The sequence below is a fragment of the Aythya fuligula genome, chromosome 2, assembly GCF_009819795.1.
Source record: "Aythya fuligula isolate bAytFul2 chromosome 2, bAytFul2.pri, whole genome shotgun sequence".
NCBI lineage: Eukaryota > Metazoa > Chordata > Aves > Anseriformes > Anatidae > Aythya > Aythya fuligula.
In genome coordinates this window covers 124,998,629-125,011,426 of record NC_045560.1, presented here as the reverse complement: position 1 = coordinate 125,011,426, position 12,798 = coordinate 124,998,629, and the positions used below count along the sequence as shown (strand labels likewise).

At 40.0% G+C, this 12,798-nt stretch overlaps 1 protein-coding gene across 8 annotated transcripts in view; it reads right to left on the bottom strand.

Annotated features, from left to right (window-relative positions):
• Positions 1-12,798, bottom strand: part of SULF1 (sulfatase 1) — a 132,315-nt gene that overhangs the window by 30,452 nt on the left and 89,065 nt on the right. For all 8 annotated transcript variants that reach the window (XM_032180841.1, XM_032180842.1, XM_032180836.1 and 5 more), the window contains 5 exons: positions 8,680-8,830; positions 7,488-7,663; positions 6,812-6,940; positions 6,489-6,545; positions 5,407-5,536 (listed from right to left, as the gene is read on the bottom strand). In XM_032180841.1, coding sequence (XP_032036732.1) covers positions 5,407-5,536; positions 6,489-6,545; positions 6,812-6,940; positions 7,488-7,663; positions 8,680-8,830 — 643 coding nt within the window. The remainder of the gene's footprint in view (positions 1-5,406; positions 5,537-6,488; positions 6,546-6,811; positions 6,941-7,487; positions 7,664-8,679; positions 8,831-12,798) is intronic.

Below are 12,798 nucleotides of genomic sequence, written 5' to 3'. Positions count from 1 at the left end.
AGGTAGTGCAGAGCAGATGGTTGGAGATGTATGCCCATAAAATAAACAGACCTGAGTCTAGGTTTGGTTGCTGAGTCATCCAACCTAAGAGTTCAAATTTTAAACACAAAGCTTCACAGTCCTCATTTTGGGAGGGTGGCTTTTTTTTTTTTTTTTTTTTTTTTCCTTCTGCTGGGAAAATTTTAAAATAACATTGTGGTTTTGTGTATTTTTTACAAGAGGATAAAAATGCATGTTTGGCTCTGGATTTGATACTGATTATAAATTATGGATTGAACAGTGCACTGGAGACACCAGAGGCACAAGACCTCAAAAGGTAACTGCTATCTGAGAAACAGCGTTAAGTCCCAGAAGTCAAAATTTTGCCTCAGGAAAATGACTCAGGCTGGTTAGAGAGAAAGAATAAATACTGATGAATTAACTAAACTCATTAATTACATGTTTATGTAAGGGAAGAGAGAAAGAAAAGGTATAAATGAAAACATCATTAACATGCTCTTTTTTTTGATATTTTCTAAGTACCCAGAAGAATTTCATGGGTAGGAAGATGGAGTGAGTTCAACAAAAATAACCTGCCACAGGATTTAAGAGCGGCTTGCCCCTAAACCTCCTGAACTAACATATATTCTCATCTCATCTTATTTCAATGGAAATCTGAGAGATTTGTGCCACGATAAGGCTATGTTAATCCAGAGAAACATTTGTTACATGCTATTATTTCTGCTTTCCTGGAAAACTAACACAATTTTAGTTAAAATTTGCATCAATTGTTTCCCAGTTTAAAATGACGGCATGGGTAACAATGATGCCAATGAATAGTTATTTTTGTAATGTGTACCTCATTACAGTAAAATTGAGAGGGGAAATATGTATCAATGAAATATATATAAAAACAAAACAAAACATACCTTTATACTATTTTTGTGACAAAAATCATCAATAGTCACTACTAAAACAATTGAACTCAATCAGGTGACCTTAGTAAGCTACACCACATAAACTGGTGACAAATTTGGCCAACAAACTCAGAAGGAAACCTATGATTCCCTTCCTAATTTCTTGCAGCACTCTGTGGGATGTAAAGCAGGAAACTCTCACCCTAACCCCCAAAACTGAACAGAGCCCACCTCGCTGCTGCTCCCTGTGCAGTGGGAATGACTCTGGCCTGGGTGGGACAGGATCAACTGTGTGATGCTGGTCAACAACTAGGTCACGTCAGGAGCTGAAAACCGGTCCATTTTCAAACATTGCAGGTGACCTATACCCATTTACAGGACAGACAAAATTAACAATCCTTCCCTAGTTATGAAGTTGAAGAGGAGAAGAAAACACAAAATCCTCATGTCCAGGAATTAAGCAAGTAAAAAAACAGGAGCATGTGCAATTACTGGAAGGAACATCTGGAGGTCATTTAGTCCAATGTCCTCCTTAAAGAAGGAACAACTTTATTAGGTTTTGAAAATATCCCTGGATGGACCTTCTACAGCCTTTTTGGACAACCAGCACCAGTGCTTAATCACTCTTATGGTAACATTTTTTTCCATACACCTTGTCATAATTTTCCTCACTGCAACTTGCCTGTTGCTTATAGCCCTTCTGTTGTGCACCTCCAGGAAGTGCATGGGTCTGTCTTCTCTCTAAGTAGCTGTTAGTTAGCTGAAGGCAGCAATTAGATATCCCTTTGCCTCTTGTTCTCCTGTCTAAACAAACCTCTGCCCCTCCTCAGTATCTCCTGACCATCTCTGGGGTCCTCTACTGGACATGCTCCAGCTCACTAGTGTCCCACTGCTAATGGAGGTCCCAACCCAAGTGCACACCAAGCAATCACTTCCCATGACCTGTTAGCTGTGTTATTTCTAATGCAGCTCAGTATGCATGTTTCTCCCCTTCACAAGGGCTCGCTGCTGGTTCAAGTTAATGACTGGCTGAACATAACTCAGAAGTGAAACATGTCCTTGCAGTTGTGCACATCTCATTTCTGTTATGCTCTCAAGGATGTGACAGAACTTTTGGAAATCATCTTCCCATAAAAGGGGGATTGTGAAAAAAAAAGGGGGGGGGGGGAGGTGCTCTACAATGAAAATGATTCAGTCTATCAATGGTGCTAAAAATTTAAATCAGAAAAAATCGTGATAAAAGAAGTTTAACTTTATTTTGCATATATATTTTATAACTATTTTCTCTTATGAAACCAAACCATTTTTTTCTGTAACTCATAGGTCTTGCTAACTTACAGCTAAATATAATATATAACCTACATTTCCTTTCTCTTTTAGACAAACAGTAGTTAGACTTTAAGTAATTATGGAATAATGACAACAATTTTACAGGTGTTTAATATTTTATTTTTTCTATTTTTTATGTTAAACTACTTTTTGATAGACACCGGAAATAGAAAAACATAGAAAAAATATATTTTGAAATTTTTAACTATGCTAGGTTCTTTTTAATTAATTAATTAATGGGTTACTTATTAAATATAAAATAAGCTAAACCAATTATTTTCCTGAGTACCACATCCCTGGAGACTTTGGAAGTAGCAGGTCTCAGTATCACACATCATTTTAGAACAGGAAAAATGAATTATCATCTTTTTCAAATCCCAATTGCATTCTTGATTTCAAATGAACTAGATATTGACTAAAGTAAGTTAAAATGAAGAACATTCTCTAAATGCACTAGACAGTGTATTAATTCACCAAATGTTTATTCTTAGTTCCAGATGTTTAGCAGCAACTTTCCATTGACCAGTAATTTCATTCTCTAAAAATCTGTCAGCAATCACAAGTCTAAGAAGGTGATTTTAATTAAAATGATTTTAAGCACAACTAATTAAGGTAGGAAGTACTACATAAGCAATCATAAATTAATATGAAGATTTTTTTTTTCTGTATGTGCACCTTTGTAATTGAAATGAAAGCTACTAATCTCAAAAGATAAAATGAATTGAAATTAAGAACCACATACAAATGTTACCTTTTTCTGAGAGGTGCAAAGCAATTAGGTGAAATCTGCTGGAGGAACCTCATATTAAACTATGATCCCTCATATTAAACAATGGAAACCATCTGGGCTAAAGTGAAATTATTTGGTCCATTAACTTTTAATTTTCTACAAGAATTTTACTAAGTGGAAAAAATCCTGCAGACACTTACTTCACACTGCAATGCCTCACTGAAGTTTATGTTATTCTACTGCTGCTCTTTAAATTCACATCCAGTCTATGCTACACTGACTTGCCCACAAGTACCATGTGTAGCCACCACCTGCAAGAGAAGTTGCCTTTGCTTCACAAGGTTGGAACAGGAGTGAATGGGTCGTGAGAGACAGGCTTGTGCACCATGGGTTGAACAAGCTCAGAGCATGCCGAGAGGATGCACTAATACACCTCAGGATGCTCTGTCTGCAAATGTGTATCCCTGCAGGAAGCCTTCACGATGTTAGAGGGATCAGGGACAACTCTGATCTCTTTGTTTAAGAACAGAATTTATATGCACCAGTGGCTCAGGCTGAAAATTTGTCTTAAGAAGATCAGTTCACCCTTGTCCCTCATTCAGCCGTGAGGGCTGGCTGCTGGGCTCTGTGGAGCCAACATGTCTTCTGCATCTAAACGTCCCTGAGGGGAGTCCATAGGCAGTGGATCTGGTATCAAGCACCATTGCTCTTGTCAGCTCCTTCCCAGCTCAAGACATTCACCTTCCTCTGCCCTTTGATCAAAGGCGAGTTTCCATCCAACACAGGATGGAAAGTCAAGTTCTCCAAAAGGGCCTGGGAGCAGGGCTGGGAGCAGCCCTCCCTTGTGCTTCAGCTGGGATACCTGGTCAGGACACTTAACCTTGTCTATTCACATGTGGAAAAGAAAATTATTCCAAACTTGGATTTTGGCATAAGAGGTAGTAAATATAAGAAATAATTGCAAAGAAAATATTTTAGTATTTTAAAACTAAACATTTTAGCGTCTAACAGTCTAAATGACTCCATTGATCTCCTTTATTTTTTTTATAAAAGTATTCAGTTTTTCAGATTTAATCTCTGTTTACAATGGCAGTGTTTGAACTCCTGAAAACTTTGCCCTTGGGCTAGACTGTGATATTGTGCATACCCCCTTAAAAGTGGCTGCGTTTAAAGAGCATGTGTGAGGTGGGAACTGTGGCAGAGGACCTGACCAAGGATGTGCCAGCCAAAACATACTCCAGTCCAATGTGGGATTAACGGAGATTTACCGTAACACTACGCTCTAATGAGTGACAAGGAGCAAGGTGGGGAAGGCGTACATCTGTAAGTGTGCAGGCTCTCCCGAGAGCCTTTGGGTTTGTTTTACAGGGCTCTACCTGCCCTTGGTGAAGCTCCATGGGTGGCTGCAAAGGCAAGCAGAGCACAGTACAGCTTTATACTCCCCTTCAAAACAGCATGCCGGCATTTCAGTGCCAGGCCTACAGCCGGCTGCCACGGTCTGAGCAAACATCTGAGGGAAAAGCGCGAGCGCCTGCCTGGGAGAGATCACCTCGCACTCCTCAGGAGAGGTGTGCGGGACTGGGATGGGGATGGGGTGGGAGGACAGCAGGGTGTGAGATGGTGCCAGAGCCCCTGCTTGCACCGGTCAGAGGTGGTGTCAGCGTGAAGGCACACAGCTCCCTTCGATTCCTTCCCCAGTAAATCCAGCTTTACACATTACCATATAGCATTAACTCAGAGTCAGTTGAACAGAATTTTGAGTGTGACTCATCTTTTCTTAATTTCTTAGAATTATTTCGGTTGGAAAAGTCTATTAAGATGATCAAGTCCACTCATTAGCCCAGCACTCCCAAGTCCACCAGTAAACCATGTCCATAAGCACCACGTCCACACATCTCTTAAGTACCTCCATGGATGGCGACTCCACCACTTCCCTGGACAGCTTATTCTGATGCCTAACCATGTGAAGAAATTCTTACTGATACCCCCTCTAAACCTCCCCTGGTGCAACTTGAGGCCATTTCCTTATGTCCTATAACTTGTTACCTGAGAAAAGAGACTGACACCCACCTCACCACAACCTCCTTTCAGGTAGTTGTGTAGAGTGATGAGATCTCCCCTCAGACTCCCCTCCTCCAGATGGAACAGACCCAGTCCCCTCAGCCACTCCTCATAGTCTTGTTTTCTAGTCCCTTCACAAGCTTTGCTGCTCTCCTCTGAACACATTCCAGCAGCTCAGTGTCCTTCTTGTAGTGAGGGGCTCAAAGCTGAACACAATACTTGAACACCAGATGACAATCACTTCCCTCATGCAAGGAGTTTCAATAAATAAAAAAGCATGATGGTTGCTAAGGATCCAAAAAACGTATTCCTGATATTCATTTGATCCCTTGTGAAAGACATGCGTATTTCCCTGTGGCACAAAGAGGACTGCAACTGTCTGTATCTTACCTGCCCTGGTTGTTCACAGGCTGTTTGGTATCTTGCTTGTTGGCATAATTCTTTTACTCTCTCGTATTTTGGAAGTTGATTAGACTGCTGAGTGTTTTTATTGGTTTCCTCCTTCTTTCGTAGAAATTTTCTTTAAAAAAAAAAAAAAAAGTTGAATATTTTACATAAATTACTCTAAACTCTGGAGATGGTGAATTTAACTGGTAAAATAAAGCTACTTGAATATTTAAGTCTTCTAAGGGAGAAAATCCCTGCATTTCTGCTAGTGACTTTAATGACAAAAGGTCATGTGGTGAAAAAAGGGCTCAGGCTATTTGCTGGAATTTGCCCAATGAGAAATAAGAACTACTGAAATATATCTAATTGATACAGTTCAGCACTATTCATAAAAAAAAGTATGTTCTTTCACAAAAGAAAATACGCTGAAGCAATATTTGTCTGAATGAAGAACCCAGCTGAAGAGACTACAGGGCTTTCATACTCATTCAGCACAGTGTGTCTTGTTTTGCAGTACATCACACAAGATTTTCATAATACATAAAACCATAAAATGCCACAAGGAAATTGCTGTGAAGTTTTAACCCAGAGAAAATTTTCTCAGCAGTAATTGTCAAGGCAGGAGAGTAAAAAGGTATCAGAGAAAAGAGTAGCTATAGTCATAAATCTCATTTACACATATGTCTTAGCTAGAACAAAAATGAAGAATGCTTCTGATCTGTGGTGGAAAATACTAAATCAGTTGATAACAGGATATTGCACAGCTGGATATGAAGCAGAGAATTGAAAAGAAAATGAGTCAGATGATGACATAAGTGGTCACACGGACAATGTTATAGAAGGAGGAGGAATAGGCTAGGAGAGCTGCTAGGAGAGTATGCCTTCAAATATCTTGGAGGGAAGGGATCTGGGAGCACAGCAGCATGCATAGCCGGTGGTGGGAAATTAGAAAACAAGTCAGGCCTGTAAGTTTGCTTCCAAAATTTACTACTCCACTGGCCATAAAGAGAAAGAGGAGAGAGCAGAAAGGAAAGCATGTACAAGAGAGTGTTCCCTTCCGAAACTCTCTCACCCCTAATAATTACCCTCTTTCCACCAGAAATGTGTCACGCCAGATTTTGGTCTTCTTGTTTGTTCGAAACCTGAAACCAAAATAAAAATATTTACTCCTGGCACCTATATATAGCACTGCTAGTGTTAACAATTTATTTTTTAAAAACCACCTCCCTGCTTATGTATATCTGCAATTTTATAGACGTGCTATTTAAGAGAGTCTTCAAATGTGGAAGCTGTGGTCATTGGCCTGACACAGCTCATTTCCACAGAACCTCTTTTTCCACTCAGTTGTTCATTTACTCAGGTGTTTGCTTCTGAACTAGCTACAAAAGCAGAAAGAGCTGGGACCCACCTGTTTCCTGGTCTCTCCAGGTCTAGAAGCTTTAGGACAGATTTGCCATCCATATCTGGAGGAGTGTCAAGTCCTGCAATATCCAGAATTGTTGGAGCAAGATCAATATTCAGAACTATCTGAGGCACTCTGCAAATCAAGAGAAAAGGTCATAGTTGTCATGTGTTCAATATGCAAGTCTTCACATTCTCTCAGAATTAGAACAGTAATTAATGTTTATCAGGGCTTTGAAGATGTAAAGCTCTACACAAGCGCTATGTTTAGAAACCCCCCTTTGAAGGCTACAACTCTGAGAACAGGCCGCTGTTGCAGAATATCATTACAAAGAAAAAGCTAAGGACAATGAGAGAAGGAGGTGCAATAGTGATGTTATTCTCGTATCATTGACAATGAGGTCATGCAGCCAGATAGCTATTCTGCTGCAGAAGGTAAGCAGTAAAGATAAGCACCTACTTTTTAACTCTAGCACTACAGGGCTACACATACATTTTTTTCATCTGTGAAACAACTTATGAATACCATGCAAAGTGAAAGACATCACTCTTCTTAGAAGGCATTGCTCTGTGGTAATAGGGCATCCTTTATGAAATGAAGCTAGACAGAACAGTAATTACATGCACTTAGAAACATTGTACATTAGGTTTAACAGCTGTGCTAAAGATATAAGAGAACGTACACTGATCCTGGCTCTACACTTGGACCACGAATAAAGAAAGGAACTCGAATATCAAAGTCATATGGCATTGACTTCCCCTTGACCAGTCCAAACTGCCCAATATGGTAACCATGGTCAGCAGTGTAAATAATGTAGGTGTTCTCCAGTTCTCCCATCTCCATAAGCATTCGGTATAACTGAAATACAGCAAAGGAAAAACAGAATTTAATGTAGCAAATCATATTTTCTGTATAATCGTTTATAAGAATCATTTTACTACCTTAAATACACAGAACCAAACATGATATCAATGAAACTGAAAAAGACGTTTTGTGAATGGGCATTTTTACATCTTGTCACTACTGTGCTGCTAAAAACATTCAACTCACAAGTACAATTTCATATTTCAGAGCTGGGAATTTGCTTTGAGGAAAGAGAGGACATACAGAAAATTATAATACAAAATAAGGTACTACTAATGTAGTTACATTAGTGTGTCCAAAAGTCAATGTATACTCAAACACAGCTTGGGAAAAAACTGCTACAGCTTTAGGGCAAATGGTACTCAGACTTGATTTACTGTGTTAGTCTACAGCTTTCTCATTCCTTACAGTTGTGGGCTTGGGAAAAGGCTGTAAATTTTTATTAAAGTTTAAAAAAACCTCTCTGGGGGAAGATCTTTGGTCATGGTGCTTGATTTTTGAACAAAAAGTCATGCAAACTACACCTCATAGTTCATGTATCATGTTACCTATAATTAGCTGTACATTGCATTGCCTAACTTCTGCAAACACTAGCAGACTGACACCTGAGTTGCTGTGATTTGCCAATTCCCAAATTTCATCTGAAGGACAAACTGTGAAGGGAGTGTGAGAAATGAAGAGAAATTGTCATGTGCTCAACTGCATCTATCCATGTGGATATGCAGGTGATGCATATTCTGTTAATACCAGGCTTTCTACTAGACCCACTGACTTTTCCATTAAAAAACAATCTTCAGCTTATTCACCTACCAATTCAAAGAAGCAAGCAAGGAACTTGGCACTACATTGCACAGAATATAACCAGAACTCATTTGGACTGGGGATATATGGAATAATTCTTTGCATCCCGGGGGCTTTTCCCAGGTTGTGGCTGGGGAAGGTAAGGAAAGAATTTGTTTAATTTTATACTGACTAATAGGAACACATTCACAGTAGTTTCTTGAACTCACTCTTTCCATAGAGTCGTCAACTGACATCAGGGTCTGAAGTCTCTTGCGTTGCAAGACGTTTGTAAACTCCATGTGGATAGGCAGCATGGGCCCTGTGTACTGCATGATCCAGTGCTTATCCATGTTTGGTGCATAGTTATAGCTGGGAGTGCTGGGAGGAAGAGAAAGGAACTGAGCATTATGCAGCAACAAAGTCATCGAAGGAAATCAGGAACTGCTTTAACACAGGAATATCCAACAAACAGTTAAGTCACATATTCCACGTGGTGACTAGTATTCCTAATGCAAAATATAAACAAATGTCACTTCAGTGGCTTCGGAGCTTCAATGGTCCATATATCACTTCCTACAAAAATTTTTAACCATTTGCTTTCCAAGCTTTCTTTCAGGCTCAAACACTGCTACCAGACCCATGTCAATATTTGGGATGTACCAAAAGGCATTTTTCAAAGGAATCTGTAATCTTTAAAAATGCCTATCCAAATAACAGATCCCACAAAGACAAGTAGGAAAATGGAGGAAGTCAGAGATCAAAGATGATGACTTCCCCTTAACATTAATGTCAATTTCCAGTGGGAAAAGTGCCTTCATATTAGAACAAGTTAAAAGAGAGATATTTTCCTGTGGGATAAAGAAGTTCCTAAGTTCTAGGATATGAATGGCAACACCAGTGTTATCAGTTTTTAAGATGCTCCAAAGAGTGAAAGCATTGGCTTTCTTACCCTCCCACCACCAAATTATGGGCATTGCCAGGACCCTGAATGCAAGCCCACAGGGTGGGTGTGCAGGGTCAGTTTTGATACAAGGAGATGCTGCAGCCAGCCATGTTGACTCCAGACCCACATTCAGTCTCCATTACTTGCCCTTGGTCCTCACCTAAGCTAAATCCCAGTTACACCTGGTGACATGGCATGCATGCAAATTCTACCCACACAAAAATGATGTTTACTTATACATTAAATCCTGTTGAGGTGTTTTTTTCTATATGAATACAAAACATAGTGCAATGCCATTGTAACATCAATATTGAACTAATACTGCTGCTGATACTAGTACTAAGGAGGACTATGGCACAGAGTCCTAGATGGTCAAATAATGTTGCTTTTGAAGTTTGCACAAGCATCAAAGAAAACATTTAAGAGAGCTGTTCTAACTACAGCCTGTGAATTTTTAAAGGATGTCATATAAGAATCAAGAATACCTTCCTGTACTTATCACCCCTGAAGGAAATGTATTGCAAAAAATAGACCAAACAGATTTGCTGTACAGATATGCATGGCACAGAAACTCTCTATCAGTCCTGTTTTTATGCCTAACATACAGGGCAACTAAAAGGTGATAACAAACTAAACAAAATCCACTTCCTGTAATGTTTTGACATATATATGAGTACTTCCTTTCTCTAATACTTGCAGAATCTAGGCTTTGAATTTCTGAGGTTCTTTGCTTTTAGTTTTTCCTCATTTTAACAGTATACTGCAGTACATGATACATATATTACAGCATTACTTTTGAAAAATAAATGTAAATTGAAAATTAAAAAAAATGCTGTTGTGTGATTGGATTAAATTGATTCCTATGATTCTCTTTTAGTTTAGAATAAAAAATAAAATTACTAATATTGTATTGTAGTGATGATTTTAATATGAGCATTACACAAAGATATATTTTTCCCAAAGAAATATTTGTGTGTATTTAGTTGTCCTTTCACAAGAGGTCGCACTGAATAACATAAGAACATTGTACAATGATAACAAAGTCATACCTTTAACCAATCCTTCATTTAACTTTCATTTTTCTTCACATGGTTGTATGTGATCACTATATGATAGATGAAGTTGCTCTGCAGTTTTAGCTAAAGCATGTATAACCTGCAACTAGGTATTCTAAGGATAAATATGGCTAAATGGACAGCCTAAGGCACTGATAGTCAACTACAATAAACTAATAGTCTACATTGTAATTTGAGACTGTTTTTGAGAATTTAGGTAGAATTTGAGTAATGCATCTCTAGTACATACAGCTGGTTTTGACTAACCTACTTAACCATTAAAATCAAAGGAAAAACAGAATTGACACAATGGTATCACTGGATTTGTGAAAATTTCCTTGAGACTAAGAACTATGGAAAGGTTAGCTCCCTACTAAGCAAAGAAAACCATAAACTAGAATTCATTTTCTGCTGGAAATTCTTTTATTTCTGATTGAAAAGTCATAATTCTGTTATTTCCCATGGAAATCTGATTTTTAAAAAGGATGCTTATATTACCACAAAAATTAATGAACTTGAGCCCAGAAGCACAACCCTCTAGGTTGTCAGCTAGCCCTCATCCCTAGCAGATGGAGCCTTAAACTGTGAAGAAGCAAGTCTTAGGAGCTTTGGTCACCTATCAGGTATTAGGCAAGGATTCAGAAGACAGAAAGTGTGATACAAGCGCAAACCTTCCTCTATTTCTTTGGAAGTTTGTCAAACGAGACAAATGACAATTTTTTTCCCATGAAAGTGCTGTCTTGATTAATCAGCATTTTCCAGCAAAATGAAGCCTTTTTTTTTTTTCTTTTTTTCTTTTTTTTTTTTTTTTTTACATCAGACTCCTGTCCTGAGTGCTTCTGCTGTGGAGGGATGAGGTGGCTGTGAGCTGCACTCAGCCGGCAGCGCCGTGACAGCCTGCCTCTGTGCCAGGAAGGAGAGCCAGCTGCTGAAGCAGGCTCAGGTCTCATGTTCCCAGGACATTGTCAGGAGCCTCCTCCAAATAATGGATAGTCTTTAAAAGCAGCACTCAGGGGTTTAGCAGGGTGGTTAAAACCTTTCACAGACACTTTCCAAATGCATTTTGAATTTTCTGGGTGAGAAATGAGTGAGGCAGGGAGCGAGCAGAATTTTCCTCCTAGAGAATTATAGGAAAAGGACCTTCTGTGGATTATCTAATGCCAGTGGCCAATGGAGAAATGTGAGATTGGGGTCCTAAATGGTGGGGAAGGAGCAGTAGAGAAGGCTTGGAAAAGAATCCCAAAGTCCCACAACTAGTCTGTGTTCCCTGCACATCCTTGTTGTTTTGTGTCTTACAGAAATCCATAAGAATGCCAGACCTGAAGGCATGCTAAGTTTGAGAATGATACTAAGCTGGGAAGAGCTGTTGACTCCATCTAGGAATCTCTACCCAAGGAATCTTGACCAATTTGAGAGCTGGACAATCACCAACCCTATGAAGTTTAACAAGAGCAAGTCCTGATTCTGTACGTGGGAAGGGGCAACTGTGGCTATATGTACAGACTCGGGGATGAGCGGCTGGAGAGAAGCCCTGCAGAAAGGGATCTATGGGCTTTGGACAATGGCCAGTTGAGTATGAGCCAGCCATGTGCACCAGCAGCCAAAAGGGCCAATCCTACCCTGGGGTGCATCAAGCATGACACTGCTAGTGGGTCGAGGGAAGGGATTGTCCCTCTCTGCTTTGTGGTGGGGGGGCCTCAAATCTAGCACTGTCTGCAGTTTTGGGCACCACAGTATAAAAAGGACATAAAACTATTAGAGAGTGTCCAAAGGAGGGCTACAAAGATGGTGAAGGGTCTAGAGGGCAAGACATATGAGGAGCAGCTGAGATCCCTTGGTTTGCTCATCGCAGAGCAGAGCAGGCTGAGGGGAGGCCTCATGGCAGCCTGCAGCTCCCTCATGAGGGGAGCAGAGGGGCAGGTGCTGAGCTCTGCTCTCTGGGAACAGTGACAGGACCCAGGGGAATGGCATGCGGCTGGGACAGGGGAGGGACAGGCTGGGGGCTAGGGAAAGGTTCTGCACCCAGAGGGTGGTTGGGCACTGGGACAGGCTCCCCAGAAAAATGGTCACAGCACCGAGCCTGCTGGATTTCAAGAAGCATTTGGACAATGCACTCTGACACATGGTCTGTTTTTTTGGGTAGTCCTGTGTGGAGCCAGGAGCTGGACTCAATGATCCTTGTGAGTCTCTTCTGACTTGGGGTATTCTATGATTCTATAAATGGCATTGCTTGCCATGCACCAGGTCTGATATCACCCTCATATTTATCTACCTTTTTTTTTTTTTTTTCCTCCTAAAACAAACAAAGAATCAAAGAAAAACCCCAAACCCAACAACAACAACAGAAG